The sequence below is a fragment of the Pleurodeles waltl genome, chromosome 5 (assembly GCF_031143425.1).
Source record: "Pleurodeles waltl isolate 20211129_DDA chromosome 5, aPleWal1.hap1.20221129, whole genome shotgun sequence".
Classification (NCBI taxonomy): domain Eukaryota; kingdom Metazoa; phylum Chordata; class Amphibia; order Caudata; family Salamandridae; genus Pleurodeles; species Pleurodeles waltl.
Genome location: NC_090444.1, coordinates 1,290,694,006 through 1,290,713,003, shown reverse-complemented (window position 1 = coordinate 1,290,713,003; position 18,998 = coordinate 1,290,694,006). Strand labels below are relative to the sequence as shown.

Sequence of the window (18,998 nt, the reverse complement as noted above, 5' to 3'; positions counted from 1 at the left end):
GTTACCGGAGGAATCTTCAACAGCCCCACCCTTGCGGCGGCTATTGATATAAATCTTTTGGAACCAAATTGATAACATCCATCTTCCAAATGTAGGGTCATCCCTTTCAAAATGTAAATTCCAATAATGTATTCGGGAATGGGCACAATCAGGACAGTGTATTCTCTCTTTGGAAGTGCCCCTATTTTCATGGGAACCACTATCTGCACTGCCGGGGTTTCTTTTCCGCCCAATCCCGTAATGGTGAAGTACTGTCCCCTGAATTTTCTTGGATTGCCATGAATCAAAGTGGCCTCCGCTCCGGTGTCAACGAGGGCTCGAACTTTTTGAACATTTCCACGTTTCCAATAAATTTCTACTTTGACATGAGGTCTGTTATCTTTGCGAGCCCATCCCTGCACCGGAGTTTGGCCTGTTTCCTAATCTATTTTCACTCTGCGCACATCAGAGTCTGCCCAAGTCAAATCTGGATACAGTTTGCGGTAATTCTCAGGGAACTCCTCCTCCCTGTCTCTGCTTCGCAACCTCTCTGAGCTTACCAGCTCCCTCTCCCGCTCTCTTCCTCGAGTTTTCCCAGAACCTGTCAGTTCCCGGTCTCTCTCCCTGCTCCGGGTTCCCTCTGCGCTTCGGTGCTCTTCCTCCCAATTTCCGTCCTCTGGGGATCTCTCTCTACTGTGGGGTTCTCTCCCTCTCTCTCCCTTTTCACCCTCACGCTCCTCCCCTCCTGCCTTTCTCTGGTTCACCACTTTGTTATGCTTCTTGTTCCCTTTCCTGCTCCCCTCCTTTTTATCCAAACCGCGTTTGCGGTACATTTCCCACATGTCCTTGGTGCTTATCCCATCAATTTCATTCCTGGTCACCCCATCTCGCAGCAAGGCCTGAAACATGTCTCGCCTTGTCACCCTGTTGTTATCAGTACGATTCTCAGACCGTGAATTCCTCTCTGGCTTAGCCCATTCTCCTAAATCACTTAACTCACGCACCGCTTCTACCACCTGAGACAATGGGTTACCCATCTGATTAATTAACAAAGTCATGATGACATGCTTATATGCAGGAGGAGCGGCCCTAATCAGCCGGTTTCGCACAGACACACTTAAAATTCCATTCATCAAATCATGGGCATTACCCATAAAGATAGCTGTTTTCATCCCTTCTTCCTTCAATCTCTGTACTGCATCTCTCAAAGTATACCAAGGTTTATCATTAGGCGGCCAGTCTGACTCTGTCGGATACTTCGCCGTGATCCAATTGGACCCCCTGGCCCTCCATATCGTGCACCCGCACCAACCACGTAAGCAATGTTTCCCCAGACCTCTGTCGAAATCTGTCTATCACATCACTTAGTTCTTGCTGTGTATAATCCTCCAGGGCATCCAACATCACCCCTCCAGGATTAGCTGGGCTATGCTGTAACTTTCGCCGATATATGGGCTGCGCACGGACAACATTCCTGCGCTCTGTCTTCTCCTGTCTAACATCTTGGCAGTCATCGCCCCCGGACCCATCTGAAAAATCAGATGTATCCCAGATGTTTCCATCCCAAAATTCAGGGTCAAAGGCTAATCCTGCCTGAGAGATAGCTAAATGCACCTTCTTTTTATTAACTTTCCCTCTTTGTTTCTTGTGTTTATATTTAGCTACGCTAACGGCCGTTCTATCTGCAACCAGTTGGTACATTTCCAACTTATCACTTAATAATTTATTTTGACAAGCTAGCATGGTAGAGGAATTTCGGGCTTCTACTAACTCCTTCCCCAGCTGCTTGTGGTCTTTTTGTAACTGTAAACATTTTTCATACAACTTTCGGTACGCAGAAAGCAAGATCCAGCCTCGCCTCCCCAACGCACAAATCTCCCTTCCCTTGTCAATTGAAACTTTCTGTAAACATATAAGAAGATCTTCAGGTTCTACATTCAACATACACGCATTCCAATTTTCACACAAACCAGCACAACGTGACCATTCCTGAGCTAATAGTTTATACGGGGCAGTTTCCCACCCCGGTATTTCTATGTCTGGATTTGCTACATGAGAACCTGCTTTTGAGCTCGCTTTGATCTTATTAAGCATTTTCCCTTTTTTTTTTTTTTTCGAATCCTGCCGACTACGCCAATTTGTGCTGCTTTACTCTTCAGAATATCAAAACTATGCACTTCAGGATATTTTAAGGCACAATGTAAAGCAATCACTCTCAAACACCTTCGTAAGTAGAATAATCAAGTTTATTTAAGGGGCAAGTTCTCAGCTAGCAAAACTAAACCACACTAATATATATATATATATATACATCAGGAAAGATATAAGCGCTCTGTGAATAATTGCAAGAGTAAGTGCATATGATACAAGCACACACAATATACCTCAATGCTCAATAGCATGAAAATGACTGCAAGAATTAGTGCATATTACGCGCGCACACACAATATACTTCAATGCTCAATAGCATGAAAATGACTGCAAGAATAAGTACATATTACGCGCGCACACACAATACACTTAATAAATTGAAAAGCTTCACCGAAAAGAGCGTCTGCATCCCTCCGCCGTACGCAAAGCTGGGGAACCCAAATCAGCTAGCACAGGGGAACTCTCTTCTGGGTTGGACGCAACGCCAGGAGGACTGATTGTCCCGAACAGAGGCTCCCTGTGCTAGCTGATTTGGGTTCCCCAGCTTTGTGTACGGCGGAGGGATGCAGACGCTCTTTTCGGTGAAGCTTTTCAATTTATTAAGTGTATTGTGTGTGCGCGCGTAATATGTACTTATTCTTGCAGTCATTTTCATGCTATTGAGCATTGAAGTATATTGTGTGTGCGCGCGTAATATGCACTTATTCTTGCAGTCATTTTCATGCTATTGAGCATTGAGGTATATTGTGTGTGCTTGTATCATATGCACTTACTCTTGCAATTATTCACAGAGCGCTTATATCTTTCCTGATGTATAAATATATATATATTAGTGTGGTTTAGTTTTGCTAGCTGAGAACTTGCCCCTTAAATAAACTTGATTATTCTACTTACGAAGGTGTTTGAGAGTGATTGCTTTACATTGTGCCTTAAAATATCCTGAAGTGCATAGTTTTGATATTCTGAAGAGTAAAGCAGCACACCTGCATAGACTGACATTTTGAATTAGAGAAGATCAAAGAAAATCAAATTTGTAACTTCCAAAATTATAACTGTGCATCTTGTGAGTCATTCAGAGTTTACATGTTTTCTTGGTTCAGCTCAGGATCAAAGCCCAGGCCTTTTGACACCCTGCTGTGTCCAGTAATGTAATTTTCTCCAGCAGCAGGAACAAAGGCCACCCCACAGAAAAGGAGCAATTAGCACTACTTTTCCTAGATCCTGAGGAGGAAAGGGGTGGGACAGAATGACCTGTATCAATCACCCAGCTCTCACACTGCACCAGGGTTAGGCCTGCCAAAGCCCACTGAACAAAGGAGAGTACCCAGACAACTCGAGCAAAGCAACCAGGGGGGGGCACCTTTGAAATTCTAATGTATAAGTCCTTGGTAGTGATGTCAGCGAGGGTTTGAGCTGGGACCCCAGGAGCTGATGTGACCAGTGGCTCCTGGAAGATGTCATTATGAATTGTTCCAGCATGTTGTGTGCAAGGGTTGGGACAGGGGTGGAGAGGTGATGTGGCAATCCAGGATTGGCTAGGGGTGCCTGTCTTCTGCAACCTTCCCCTCCATGTATAAACTCTTCTACTAAGGGAAGACTTTCTCTTGCTTGTGGGTTTTCCAACTACTGTGCTGCTGGATCCTGGGATTGCTATGGAGAACTGGAAGAAGGAATCCCCTTAACCCCACTTAGGACCCAGGACTCTGTCCAGTTGCCACCAGGACCAGTGGTCTCCCCAAGGACCAGTTGGTGGAAGCCCTGGACTTTTCTGCACCCACCAACAAAGCCACAAAGGAAAACTGGTGCAGGGAGCCAGGAGGACGAGATTTTGGTGGACTGCACCACTTTGGAGGTGAGCAGGGTTGTTGCAACTGCCCCTTGTGGATAGATCTCAGCACCAGGAGTGAAATGAGATCAAGATCTCCATATCGGCCCAACAGGGCCTGAGTTCAGGCATTCTAAAGTTTGGTAACCTCTGACCTAATTCTTCTCCCTCTGAGCTCATCTGTCTATTGATCGTTTTCCCCCGGGGTGGACCAGGGCCTGGAGGACAGATGAAGAAAGCTGTGTCTCAAGTGTTCGTGGAAAAGACACGCATGGGGTCCCTTTCCCCTTCTCTCATCTCACCTGAGGACCCCATCCTTTGGCAGAGTAATGCTCAAGAGGCCCGGGACCCCATCCCTATACACTCAAGTGCTCCCAGAAGCAGTGAAGCACCGTTGTGCTTCCACAGAACATACAGGATTGGGGCCTGGCCAGCTCACCGTGCTCCTCTGTATCTGGTGGGAGCAGGAGTCCAGCTACACCAAATGAGACCACCACCAGACTGTTCAGCACGACGCACTCTTGCTTTGAAGGTCCTCACCCTAAGTTCTGGGGGCAAAACAATCACCTTCCTTGCTTAGCTATTCATTTGCAACCTCTCCCATAGCTGGTGCTTTTCCTCTACAGCTGGGAGTTGTTTGATAGGGGTTTTGTGTATAGTTACATTTTAGAAGGCCTAAAAATGTGTAATGCATTGTTTGTGTGGCTATGCCCTCCATGGACTGAATGTATGGTTACAATGCAATGTTTCCACAATGCTGTTTTCCTGCGGTTACATTCTCTAGGGGCTTATTATATGGTTACATTACAATGTTTTTACAACAGGCCATCTTTATTATGATGCCCTCTAGTGGCTGTTCCGACCATTACAGTCTAATGCCAAGTATACAAAGGAATGCACAAACACAAAGTTTATCTCTGATACATGTTTTTTTTTAGGTTTTCATGATGATTGCATATGTTTGCTGATCCATCATTATTGCAATTATGACAATGATTCATGCCCAAGTAATATCTTGTGATTACACAATGACTGTTGAAACTCACTTGGTATGTTTGGGTGACCCCTCTAGGCGGTCACCCGTGATTACACTATGTCATGTACGGTATATTCCATCGGTCATGTAAATTTGTAAATTGCTGTGTAGTATTTAGTAGTGTGTATGTAATAAATGTAGTTCTTTTTCTAAAGACAAATTACTGAATAGACAATCACTTATTGAGTGTTATTTTTGCGTGCCAGTGATTGGTGATTAGTAGTCCACCCCACCATCCTTGAGTAGGCCTTTGCACTACTCCACCTTGCTACCCTGTGAGAGTCAAGCTCTGCAGTGGGGTGTTTGGTTTCCACTGAGGACAATTGAGGGACTATTACACATGCTAGCAACACATTTAATAGCCCAATGGCTATTTCCAACACAGTAGTACTACTGTAACAGCTTTAAATTAATATGTGGTGAGCATTCTTATTAACATATTTCTCCATAAATTCCTCCTTCAGTTTCCATTAACCCCTCCCATTTTATAATAATTGTTTCATATTTTTCAACTGCTTCACTTTGTCCATCTCCTGTTTACTACTAAATCCCATCCATATATGTCCAAAGATCTTTGCCACCAGGACACACAGAAAAGCTACGTGATTATTAGAAATCTGGCCCGAGGTTTGTGAATTGCATTTTATAGTATACAAAGCAACATTACTTTACATAGTCCAAAAACGTTTTCATGAAGAGGCCCCATGGATCTGAGTACTTTTGATCGATTTGGGATAAATAAGATCAGGGTTTTCAACAGATACTTTCAAACAAGGTGACATGGCAGATACTTAATAAAAGAAGAGAGATGGGAAAAGAGAAATAATTAATTCCTGCTAGATCATTAAACCTAGTAAAATGGTGAGCCATGGAAAAGTGAGAAGAGCAGTAAATGGAAGTAAGGCATATATTATAATCTATAGCTGTAGACAGCTAAATTCCAAATTAAGATCTTCCTTAAAATGACCACAAATAGGTCTTAGTCCCCTTATTTATGGTAACACTGTAGCTCCATTTCAAGAGCAAGGAATGTTGATGACGTACATGTCTGAAGAGGTAATGTTATGTTATTGCATTTCTATAGCACACTTACATAGCCAAGGCTACCTGATGATGCTGATCTACACAAATGTTGCCTAAGAGCCTAAAAGAATAGGTTCCAACATACAGAAACATACAGAAAAGCATCCAACTTATAGTACCCATATGTACCAACCAGCCATCCCAGCATGATGAAAATCTACTGACGGCAATGGCAAGCACTTTGAGGTCAGCTGATTGTAACTGTCTTCCAGGGAGATAATCTAAGATTGTAGCTTCGAGATGTTTGTGAAGAATATGCTGGCATGTAGTATGCAAGAGTATGAAAAGATCATTCAGGATTCCACAAGAGGGCCAATGTAATATATACCCTGTAATACCTGGGGAAGCCCTCATGCTTTTTCTCAAGCCTCCATGTCATATTGACTGCTGTATGCTGAGCCATCTGCTATTAGACGATCCTGTGATCATCCATACTCAGAAAGAATTTCAATATAATATTATGTTATGCTACGATTTTTATAGAGCACAGCTACCCACTCCCATAAGAGCATCTTGACGCTGAAAGACATTAACAGCGGCATACACCAAGCAGTGATGTTAAAAATCGCAACGTTTTAAAATTTTCTTAAAAAAGGAAAAACATTTAGACATCTGCATTTCCTGTGAAAGCTTGTTCCAATGAAATGGGGCTAAATAAGTAAAGGATCAGTAGTCCAGTGTAATCCAGTTAACCTATAGTATGACCATAATTTTTGCAACGTCAAAGTATGACAGTACAAGCCATAGCACGAAATCAAGCCTATGAGTTGTTTCAGACAGATGTTAGAATAACAAAAAGAAAAGAAGACCTCTGGGGAGCCGCTCATGTGACGTCTAGTGCTTCTGGCAATAATTATTAAATCCATTCATATCTATCACTTGTTTAAAGCAATCAACTAAGAAGTCAAGTATGTTGAGGCTATGGAGAGGTTTAATAAAGCCAGAAGCCTCATACCCCCACCCATCGATGATTTCTTATACCTAATTGACCAAGTCCAAAGTAGCTGATTCATTTTCAAGAGCTGGATAAAACTGGATTGAATGCAGTCGAAGTGATGGATCTATTTAGGATGATTCAGCAGTCTACTTATAGTTACTCTCTGCAGATTCTAATGTAGCACTGAGATGCCTGCTATGGTCATTTACATCAAAGTCAGATACAAAGTGCTTTGTGTGTCAAAGAAATAGCTACAGTGTGTTTTAAGGCAGGGGAAAATATTCCTTCTTGTTAGGCCTGATTAATAAAAAGTGAGGTTGAGGAAGGAAAGAACTGGGGATTTTGATAGATCATGGCCCAATTTGCTATTTTAAGCAGTAAGAAGACATCACTTTCAGACACAGTTATTTGAAATTCAGGAGTTACGGGAAGATTTCGGAGTCGTGGGTCAGCGGCATTCGACATGGGAACAATATATTTTCTTGAGAGCCCCATCCTAAAATCGTTTAGAACATAAAGACAGATGCAATAGAGGTACAAAGTTCCTCAAAACGTGTCGAAAATACAGAAGGGATTTCAGCGGGACTGATCTAAATGGTGTGCCCTCTAAATATCAAATCAACAGTATTGATGGAACAGAATACTGAAACTAAAATATTGACAGGTACGTAAGACTAGATTTTTACTCCCCCCAAGCAGTGCACTTGTCTTCAAGGTATGTAGATGTGGAGTTGGGGTTAGTCACTTTAAACTTTCCTCTATGCACTTATCCTTTGATTTTTTTGTTCCTTGATATTCTGTCCTCGATAGTAGTATGCAAACAATATTGTTAGTGTCATTATTGAGTAGCACATTCACCTAAATACATCCTTGAATGAGATAATTGTAACTTTCTATTGTCTACATTTATCTTTGTTAATATGTTTGTGATGAAGCAGACTTTAAAAGTCATGAGGTCTGACTCTTTGAAAGCAGACTTTAGAAGTCAGGAGGGCTGGCTCATTGTATCGTTTGTGCCCAACAAAAGGCATTGCCACCCGTACGTCCCTGTCCCATTTCAAAGACGTTTGTGAGCTACCTGCTCTGGTAAGAGAGTGAACAGATTGCACACAGCTGGTGGAAGTGTCACATTGGCTGCTTAACAATAGTTCTTGAGGTTTAGAGGATATTCAGATGGATGGGTTATGAAATTTCAATTTCTTGAAGTCACACGCTTCGGTAGTCCATTGATGAGATGCTGCACAGAACCTTCAAAGTACGTAAACACATGCTGCTGCTGCTTTTGACCAGTAAACGTTCTGAGTTTACATCCTCAGCTCTCTCAAAGGGCTTCAATTATTCCTTCTACTGAGGAATTTCTTTTTCCCTTCACAAGTTATCCTGCATGCATCGAGATGTCATTTTAACAGAAAGGACGCAGTCTTGATATAGCCCATCTCAAGAAAATTCAGCCTTCATGGCTGTACCCCTGACATGTGCTCCCAGTGGGAATTGTCGGGACATCTTCACTGGCTGTGTGGCATAACTCAGTGACAGACATATTGGGCAGTTTGTAATCAGAGATACAGACTGTAATTACTGTGGAACCAACTTGTTTCCAGGTATTTGGTCTCATCCTATCTGGACTGGGTTTGGGCTGCTCAAAAGGACTATTTTGTAGGAACATTTAGACAAGAGGGCAGTCTTCACAGTTTATATCCCCAGGAAGGAAGGAATGTTCTGATGGAGAATCTGATCGGATGTCCCACATAATTATGAACATCCAGACTGCTAAAAAAATTCTATCCACTGCCCACTTCAAGATTGACACCTTACAGTCCATGACTCCTCTGTTCTAACCAGGGAATTTGTGATGTCATTACATTCATCACAATGAATCAACAGACTACAACTCAACTCCCTCTTCTCTTAACTCTTTGACTCTATGCTTGTATTTGACCATGTACAGTGCTCTCCTACCTTATGGCTAGGTTTTCTACACAGAAATATCATGCGTAAACAGACATACACACATCACTATGTTTGACAGATGCCTATGATCATGACCCCTTGCACTCCAACCAATTCAGCTTCTTTTGCTTTGCAATGGAGGATTTCCACATTCAATTTCAGATGCTGCCATTGGCCTCCGGGTACTCTGATTCTTCACAAAGGTGTTGGTCCTTTTGATCAGGGCCCTCCATTATGGGGGAATTTCTGTCAACTCTTATTTGGGCGATTGGATGGTACATGTGGGGTCCATCTCCCAGCATGAGAAGAACTTTTCCAGGGTTTGCAGTCCCATGGTCCCCATTTCGATCTGCCACATCTCATCTGGAGTCAATGCAGGATCACTATTTCATCTCTGCCATAATGTGACAGATGAGTTACTGTGTTCCTGCATGTAGTTCTGGCTCCCAAATTGAACTCTTACCTACAGGCACTTCTTTGGCAGTAGTTGGCCCCTCCTAGCATCTGGCTGCATGTTCAGGGCAACATGGTATGTCTTCATTCGGCTTCTGGCCTCATTTGTGGCTTCTGTGGTATTGGATTTTCATTCCATATTGATTCTTCTTTTTCCGGGCAGCAACAATCTTTGTAACAAGTTGGACACAGCTTTTGGGGTTGCACTCCCATCACATCCTCTAATGCTGGTATCCCACAAGTCAGATTCTGGAGTCCTTGATCCCTAGCGCAAACATGACCTGCATGGAACTGGTGTGGTGGTTGCTGTCAGAGAACTTGCCCAGGAAGTTCATGTTGGTTCTACCATAGCACATTTTTCTCACCACAGATACTTCCGGACTAGGTTGGAGGGGTGACATGGGTGGTCTCTCAACTCATTACCAGTAGCATGAGTTGTCCCTGTCCCACGCTTCAAATATGAAAGCACTGCCTGCTATCTGCCCAACCTTGTTGAAATTTTTTCAGTTCCATAAGGATCAGTCTGTAGTGGTCAGGACCAATAACAGTGTCCTTTTTACAGGAGTGTCTCGCCAAAAGATATTTCCCAGTTCTGGATTCTATCAGTGGATCTCTTTGCCACCAGAACCAGTACATCCCTTTCTCTAAAAAGGTTGTGTGTGAGACAAGCACTGATTTAGGGTTCCTACCAGGAAGACTTCTATATCTTGTGTATATTTTTATTGACATATTATTATCAAATATATAGTTTATAATTCCATTCCTTCCATACTAAATCCAGGTCCAGCGAGTGGACACCTCAGACTTCTAGGACTCCTGGGGCAGCATCTGAAAGACTGGTGCTTTAGCTGTCCATTTGTTGAAAGGGTTCTGCTTTTCTTATTTCACTGTCAAATCCCAAGCTCACGCTTGGTTTTGTCAGCCCTACAGGGTCTCTGCTTCAGTCTCAATCAGGTTTGGGTTTGTCAGCCTTACAGTGTCTTCTGCTTCTCTCTCTCTTCCTAATTCTGCTTTTCTGCAGGTGTTGTCCTTTCAGGTGCTCTTTATTTTGGCATTCACTTTGTCTCATCGCGTTTGGGAGTTAGAGCCCCTGGTTTCACTTGATCCAAACCTTTTCTTTTCAGATCACTTTGCACACCGTGGTCCATGATTGGTCACTGAAGTCAATTCCTCTTTCAATGCAATCAGTAGATTGAGCTTTCTATTTTTTTGTGGACCCTGCTACTGTGGAGAATGTCTGTCCTAACAATTTGGATATCCTCCAGGTGCTTTTTTGTCTCACACTGCTTAACTTCTTATGACTGACAGGCAGCTAATTAATTTTAGCCACACATTCATGGCCTTTAACTTTCACTTTATACTCTGAGTCACTGGTTGCAGTCATTTAATTTGCTTTTAATGTCAGAATGTCCTTGTCAAATCATTTGACAAAAAAACTGTGGTGTAACCATCACTTACAAAAATAAAGCTCAATTAAGGTTAGATTTTCTATTATTAATTCCATAGTACAATATTTTAGTAAACAGTATTTAGGACTCTATACTTTTGTCAGTTGATATCTAGGCCATGATATTTTGGTACATTGCTGCTTTTGACTTGGCTACTTAGTTCCATCCAGAGGTGGTTCAATGCTGTTCCAACTGTGACATAGCAGAATAATGGGTGGAGACAATGGGGGCATTTCCGCCATGTATTTATGTTGCTGCCACCTGAGCTGACCCCTTGATGTTTGCGTCTTGTTGCCAACTGAAGGTGTGATTGGGGTGGAGTGTAGGGCATCTCACTTTACATCTTGAGTGCTGTTTTTTAGAACTGCTGGGAAAGTGGAGTCAGTGTCAAACATCATTGTTTAATTTATGAGTTGCTGGCCACCTTGTCTGGTGGTCCATTTGTTTCTCAGAGATGTTGTGTAATCCTGCTTTGGTACTGCTTCACATTAATAATGACTGAGACAAGAAAGTGGATAACAAGGTAATGCTATGATTAATTACTAGTGATTTTATTACTCCAATTCCATTTTCCAGATTCCAGTTCTTACATACCAACTTCCCTTCCACTGTGGACTTCCTTACTGCCTTCATTCCTTCTTTACTGCCATCCATTCTTGCTTCCATCCTGCTTTCATTCCTTCATTCCTTCTGTTGCTCCTTTCTCCCCTAGCTCTTTTTTCATTTGTTCCTTCCTTGGTACTTATTTCCTTCTTTCTTTCCTTCCTCACCAACCACACCTCTTCCTTGCTTCTCTCTTCGGTCCCACACACCAGCATTTCCTTTTGTTCTTTTTTCTTTTATTCATTCTTTCCTTCTTTCAGCAGTTCCTGCCACATCCCTCCTTTTGTTTTTCTTCTCTCTCTTCTCTTCTCTTCTCTTCTCTTCTCTTCTCTTTGGAGCTCCTTTGATTTAGGGTATATGCTACAGACAACGTGACACACAAATGCCCCACTGAGAGGCAACATCTTATCTATGCAGCCAGTGCTTATAGAGCACACAGAAATTTCACTAGCCCTACACCCTTCTTGTTGAAAGTTTCCTGTCCAACTAATCCATCTGTTAGTCATGCCCATTCCAAAAAACATATCATGTATTCTGACCTGAGCAAGGGTGATGACAACCACAGGGAAACAGATTACCACAGTAGCCTATGCTTAAATTGTTGTAATTATGTTATGTTATGTTATGTTATGTTTATTTGTAACATGCACTGTTTCCCAGGAGGATATCCTAGTGTTGAGCAGTTGAGAATGCCAAGCCATGCTTAGGGTGTGGTTATTCGAAGAGCCATGTCATTAGTATTTGCAGAACTCAATATGTGAAAAATAGGGAGAGCCCAGACAGTCAGGCCACAAAATGGCCACCACAGAGTGAGGCTCAGCCAGTTGGGTGCATATTCCAACAGTAATTTGGGCATCAAAACAATTAAACATTAAATTGCGAGTTGCTGGGACATGCCACTGTGGAGCCTCTTTGCGTCAAAATGCAACTGCACTGTGGCTGGGGAAGATTGGCTGTTTTGGGCCTGCAAAGCCTAGCATTTAGCGTCTACCTTGGGCCAGCCTGGGAAGCAGGAAAGACAAGGCTGCATTGGAGGTTGTGGCAGGCCTGATCAATACCGCCGGAGATGACTGTAAACAGGTAGGTTCCTCCCTGAAGACTGCCAAGGTGAAAGCGGTCTCTTGGAGTTCCAAAAGGCGGGGGGCCTCGGGCCTTCAGAAGCACTGAATGGAGACAACTGTGGGACAGCTCTCAGGGTGCAGCTGAGTGCCTGCCGTTTGGAGGTGGGAGGGGGAGCTTGGCTGCCCCAAGTGTCCACGCTTCAGTTGTGGAGACAGTTACACTGGCAGAGGTCCGGTGGGACCCCATCAGCTCACTTTGCTTCACTCCTGATCTGTGAGGCTGCCGGAGCAGTGGGAAGACATGGCACAGGAGTCCTTCTGGGGATAGATCCATGGATGCCTGCTTCAGCTACCCTGGCAAAGATGCACCTCTACCTTTGGGGCTGCAGAATGTGCTAGAAACTGCTGCCATCTTGCCCCAATTTGAGTTGTGTGTATAGTACGGCATTCCTGTGCCCACTGGGTGAGTTTGGGTAAGGCGAGGCCTACGAGCTCCCTGTGAGTCATTATAAGACTAGCGGCCAAGCACCTGACTGTTGGCCCGGGAACTGGGGTTCCCATCTTACTCCTTAAGATCCCGTGTAACCACCCACAATGGGAAAACATGACCGTGCTCAAGCCAAACTGTCACTTGAAAAAAGCACCTCTCATGATTTGTCAGTGTTGACGATGGGGACGAGCGCTCATCCACTATGAGCCACAGTGAATTACCCACAGATATAGCCATAAAATCTCTGTTTGCTTACAGGCAAGGTAGACTTTGTACCAAAGACTCCAAATTCAATACACTTACAAATCAATTAGACCATATCGGTGACCGAATTGCTAAATATCATGACAGACTAGACCACCTTGAGCAAAAAGTATCTGAAACTAAGGATGGGGCTGCAATGCAAAATTAACAGCTTTTGAAGATGGAGAGTGCTTGAGGTGATCCCAACCTAAAAATGAAGACCTGGAGGTGTGCTCCAGGAGAAACAACATCAGAATAAAGAGAATACTGGAGTCTACAGCCACGAACAAGACTGAGGACTACCTGGAGACCTTGCTCAAATATCTTTTCTCTGACTAGCTGACCGCAGTGTTCTCTTTGGAGTGTGCGTACTGGCTATGGGCCCATCGCTCCCATCAGGTGCACCAGTTTGCACAATAATTGCCTGATTCCTGCACTTTAAAGTCTGTGATACTATTCTGCAACTTTCAAGGGAAAAAGGTGAACTGGACTATCAGGGCAACAAAATCTCACTGTATTTCAATTACACCATGGCCATGCTGGCTGTACACCAACACTTCTGACCCATCAAGAGGTTGCTAATAAAAGTGGGTCTGCCCTATGCCTACCCAGCCTAGATTCAAGTAACTCTTGATGGCAAAACTATTTTTTTCACAAATTCCAAACTGGTTAGGAAGTTCTGTTGCTGGCATACATCTAAGACTTCAGAGAAAGGTTCTGTTGCTGTAAATGGTAATAGCCATTGTCTTAGTGACAATGACAAGTTGGTGTCCACTGATGTGTCTGATATTTTGGGAATGCCTGACTTTCTATATTAAGCTTTCATTTTTGATGAGGTCCTGGGACTTGCGACACTTGGCATTTTGATTGAGACGGTTCACCCTAAAATTCCATGTGATATGTTTGTTGTCCCCATACTACTGTCTATAGGCATGTGTTTTAAACACAGCTCTCTGAGCTACCCTCAGGATGTATCTCACCTGGTTGAAAAGGGACCACGTTGATCCTGTGTTTTTATTTCTCTCTGTAGTTATGGCTAAGGGTACTTCTTCAGCAGGTTGGGTGTGTTGAAGTGGGTCGGTGTGTGCTGTTCTTTATCATTTTATTATTGGCTCCTGTAGGCCAGAGCAGTACTACTCATTAATAGCTTCATATATGACCCTTGCGTTTTGCAGTATTGAAGGGAGAGCTATGCTGCTCCCTAGAAACCAACTGTGCTACCTGCAATTTCCTACTATGCAATGCAAGATGGTGGAGACTATATTGCTTTCCTGGAATATTTGGGGCATGAACTAAATGAGAAAAATTATGCAGATCCTAATGTATCTTACGATACACATACAGACATTGGACTACTGCAGAAATTACTCATTACAGAATATACAAAGAGGATGTTGAGGTGGGATGGATTGGAGAGGCAGATGTGTCTACATTTTCAGTGTATGCATACAGTGTTGCTATTGCAATCCGTAAGGGGTGCTGTGGCAAACCCTGGATTGGCTCTGTGATAACAATAGCTGATCCTTTATCATTAATGGAATTCTTATGGGTAAGACCGTTACTACTGTTTGTGTGTATGAATGGAATATTGATTCCCCTGACTTATTGTTTACCATATGGCTCAAAATCCATAGCATTGGGCACTCAAAAGTTATTGGGGAGGGATTTCAATATGGTGGTAAATCCAGATTTAGACAACTCTCACTCTCTTCATGGCGAAAAATGATGTAACCATTATCTGGCAAGATAGACACCCCTGGGTGACTGAGGGCAGGTGCATCACTGCTGTGCGCAATGCCTCGTCATGCATTGATTATAGGCTGGCTATGAGAGATACTGTCAAGCATCTGTCTCAGACACTCTCTGACCGTGCACCTACTGTGCTGCCACTGCAGTTCACTGATGCATCGACTTGAGCTTTCAATTGGAGACTGCCTCGGATTGCTCTCAGAGACCCACTTTTCATATCTGAAATAAAATCTGATATTATAGAATTCTTTGCTCTTAATACAGGATCGGTAAGGTCTCTGGGCACCTTATGGGAGTCCTTCAAGGCCTATCTCCATGATATGTCAAAGAATCTAGGGGTCTTTTAGGCTTAAAAATGTGACTGAATACATTAGAGCAGGAGCTTCATATTCTTGAGCTTCAATATTTTTTACACTAATTCGTAATACTGAGTTTCTTTCCTTCAGTTGATCAAGCCGCTATATGAGATGCCTACTGCTAGGCATTGCATAAACTGCATTGCCTCTGCTTCTTTTGTTTTCAGTTCTGTATTCCATAGCCATGGAGCTACTTGCAGCTCCTTTGCGACACCATGTTAATCACGGTCTCAACTACACAGCCCGATGGCTTGGATATCAATGTTTGCAGACATGACTATTCATGCGAAGGACACTGAAATTAATCTAGAACCCAATATGCATGAATTTCGTAAAGTTAGTGCTGTCACTGGAATCACAATCAATTGGTTCAAGTCGAAGATTTTCTGCTTGAAAATAGCAACAACTTGCTTTACAACTTAGTTTCCACTGAAGTAGGCTAGTCGGCTGTCCAGTATTTGAGAATATGAGTTGACAAGGACATTACACAGCTGTGGAAAGAAAACTATGGCACAGATCTTGCGTGGCTAATGGAGCATGTTCTGATCTGGTCCAGAATGCCTCTGTCCTTTGCTGGGAGAATCATAATCATAAAAATGATAGTATTGCCCAAGTTCCTCCATCTCTTTGTAAATTACATTCCCATTGGCTAGAGCATTCTTCGACTCTGTTAGATTAGTCCATGTTAGCTTGACGTGGACCAGCTGAGAGCTATCCTGGAGGTGCTGATCTTACCATTTGACCAGGGCAGACTGAGTGCACCTGACTTGGAGCTATACTATTACTGGGTGCAGGGTAAGTATGTGCATGGTTTAGGATTGCACTGGCACTGTGTGATCACCCCCTTGTGTTCTCCTCCATTTGAGGATAAATCTGTTACTTCTGTGGGCCCCTAGGTAGTGGGAGACTGAGGAATGGAGGAGGTGCACTGGTGTTCATTACAACTGGTCTAAAATGAATGCAGGCATGCTTACCTCTTCTCTTTTCCAGAAAACTATGTGAGAGAACTATATCTAAAAAATGTACTACATGTGAAATGTGCAGCTGACTTTGTATGGCCTGGGGACTGTATTATTTGCACTGTTTGATATTCTTATAGATCCCAATAAATACATTTAAAAAGACATTAGAAGGAGACTCCTATGTGTAGTGGGAGGTGATGAACTAGAAGGCCTGGCCACTAGATTTGTTTCTGTGTATGCGTGGAATGTATGCAAGTAGGAGTCTGGCAGAGTGGAGGAGTCTTTGTGGTTCTTGGAAGGAGATGCGCTTGTTCAAGTTGGTGCGGCCAATATTGTGCAGTGTTTTTAATGTTTGAGTGAGGAGTTTAAATTGAATGTGCTTGTGTATCGAGTGCCAGTGGGGTTCCCTGATGTGTGGTGTGTTCTGAGTGGAAGGTTGAAGATGAGTCACAATGAATCCAGTCATAAGCCACAATCATTTCTGGGTCCACAGTGTGAGGTTTGTGTGTTTTATTTTATTTACCTGTTTGCAGGTCCTGCACTGGTTGGCAAAGTGCTTTTTAAAGCATTGGAGACAGTAGTCATCGCTGTCTTTGGGAATAAATGACTTTGACCCAATGGGTTGTTTGCAATCTTGGCAAATAAAGCATGTTTCATGCCAATTATTTCCATTAAATTCCATTTTTCGTGATCCTGCAGAAAGAAAAATTACAAATTTATGGATCAATAGTCTTTTCTTGTGTAACATACATGTAAATGTAGGTCTCACTTAAAGAATAATGCACGACACACACAGAAATGCACTAACTTCCAAGGAACAAAGCCACTCATCCCAGTTTCAGAGCGGGTGCAGAGGTGGGCCCACCACCAGCACCGCCACACCACCAAGACTCTGCCTGCTGTATAACAAGCCATAATCGGCAGAGTCTTGCTGGCATAGTGGTGATGGCGGTGCAACACCACCTGGACCCATCCCCTCCCGTACGACCACCTCTCCGGAAAAGGTAAGTGGATCGTGTGCAAAGGGGTGTGGGGGTGTGGTGTGTGCATGTATGTGTGAGTGAATGGGGGTGTATGTGTGTGTGTATGTCAGTGAATGGGGATGTATGTGTGCGTGTATGTCTGTGAATGGGGTGCTTTAGTGTGCATGCAGGTGTGTGAATGTATGTGAATATTTGTGTGCTTGTGAATGAGGGGTGGTGCGTGTTTGAATGGGTGTATCTGAGTGTGTGTAAGTGTGTGTATGCATGTTCCAGTGTGCATGTTTGTACGAGCCATTGGGGGTGTATGTACCAAGTGCATGAATGAGTGGGGTGCATGTCTGCATGTGCGTGGATGTGTGTGGGTGCATGTATGAATGTGTGTGAATGTGTTGGGGTGCTTGTGCCGGCAACAGGAATGGGGATTCCTGTCGCCGGGTGCATGACCGCCAGGGTTTTCATTGCGGGGTGACCACCACGGAAAGCCTGGCGGTGTGCAACTTCGTAATCCGGACGGCAGCCCAAGGCCTGTCGCCGGGTTGGAGGTGGTCACCACTGGCCGTGGAGGTGCGACCATACTGGTGGGCCAGGACAACTCGTAATACAGTGGTCTTCACTGCCGGCTCCGCAGCGGTGAGACCGCCATGGCGAGTCTAGCGGTCTCAAGACCGCCAGACTTTTAATGAGGGCCTTAATACTTAACTTTAATGTATTCATAAAGAATCACATGTAATGTAACTACTACAGACCTTGAGAAAGAGACCAGTTCAGCTGTGCTGCACCTACATTTGCCAAGGCAGGTAAGAACAAAAGATGGGGGAGATTCACAAAAAAACATTTAGTAGTATGGGAAATTGTATTTCAGGAGTACTCTTTTACGTACTCTTGTGTGCCTTTGTGAAAAGACCCCGAAACACCCAACTCCCTAAAAGTGTAAAAAGAGCCTGTACTGACTGTATATAATTAGTCCCTGAAAATTCAAATGGTATTCCCATTTTAGATGTTTGGGAGTTAATCCACAAAGGCAAGTAGGAGTATGTGAAAGAGTATTAGAGGAATATTACTTTACATATTCCAAGATGCCTTTCTGAATATACCCTAAAGATTCTACTTACATACTCTTGTGTGCCTTTGTGAATTGACCCCCAAACATCCAACTCCCTAAAAGTGTAAAAAGAGCCTGTACTAATTGTATATAATTAGTCCCTGAATATTAAAATGGTATTCCCATTTTAGATGCTTTGGAGTTAATCCACAAAGGCAAGTAGGAGTATGTGAAAGAGTATTAGACGAATATTACTTTACATATTCCAAGATGCCTTTCTGAATATACCCTAAAGATTCTAAAACCTGATCAATGAAAACATGATATATTGCAATTGTCAGTTGTGAATAGACAATAAACATTCCACCACCTGACTAATGCGAAAATTATGTTTTGTATTCATCAGTTGTAAATAGATCTAAAGATTCTACCATTTGAACAATGCAAAAATTATATTTTGTACTGGTCGGTTGGCCCAAATGTTTGAGCAAAATTACACTAGTACAAACCAGAAAAGATTCTACAAATTATTTCCACACTGATGCGAGCTGTTTAATTCAACCCGCCTTTCGCTCACAAACAATAAAGCATTCCATTTTAATAAAGCTACACTATGCTAGTTGCCACTATACAGCAACTACCTGCAA

The 18,998-nt window shown here is 43.1% G+C and overlaps 1 protein-coding gene across 2 annotated transcripts in view; it reads right to left on the bottom strand.

Annotated features, from left to right (window-relative positions):
* FHL5 (four and a half LIM domains 5) overlaps positions 1-18,998 on the bottom strand; it is a 176,606-nt gene that overhangs the window by 34,199 nt on the left and 123,409 nt on the right. For both annotated transcript variants that reach the window (XM_069235527.1, XM_069235526.1), the window contains one exon: positions 16,850-17,019. In XM_069235527.1, the coding sequence (XP_069091628.1) occupies positions 16,850-17,019 (170 nt within the window). The remainder of the gene's footprint in view (positions 1-16,849; positions 17,020-18,998) is intronic.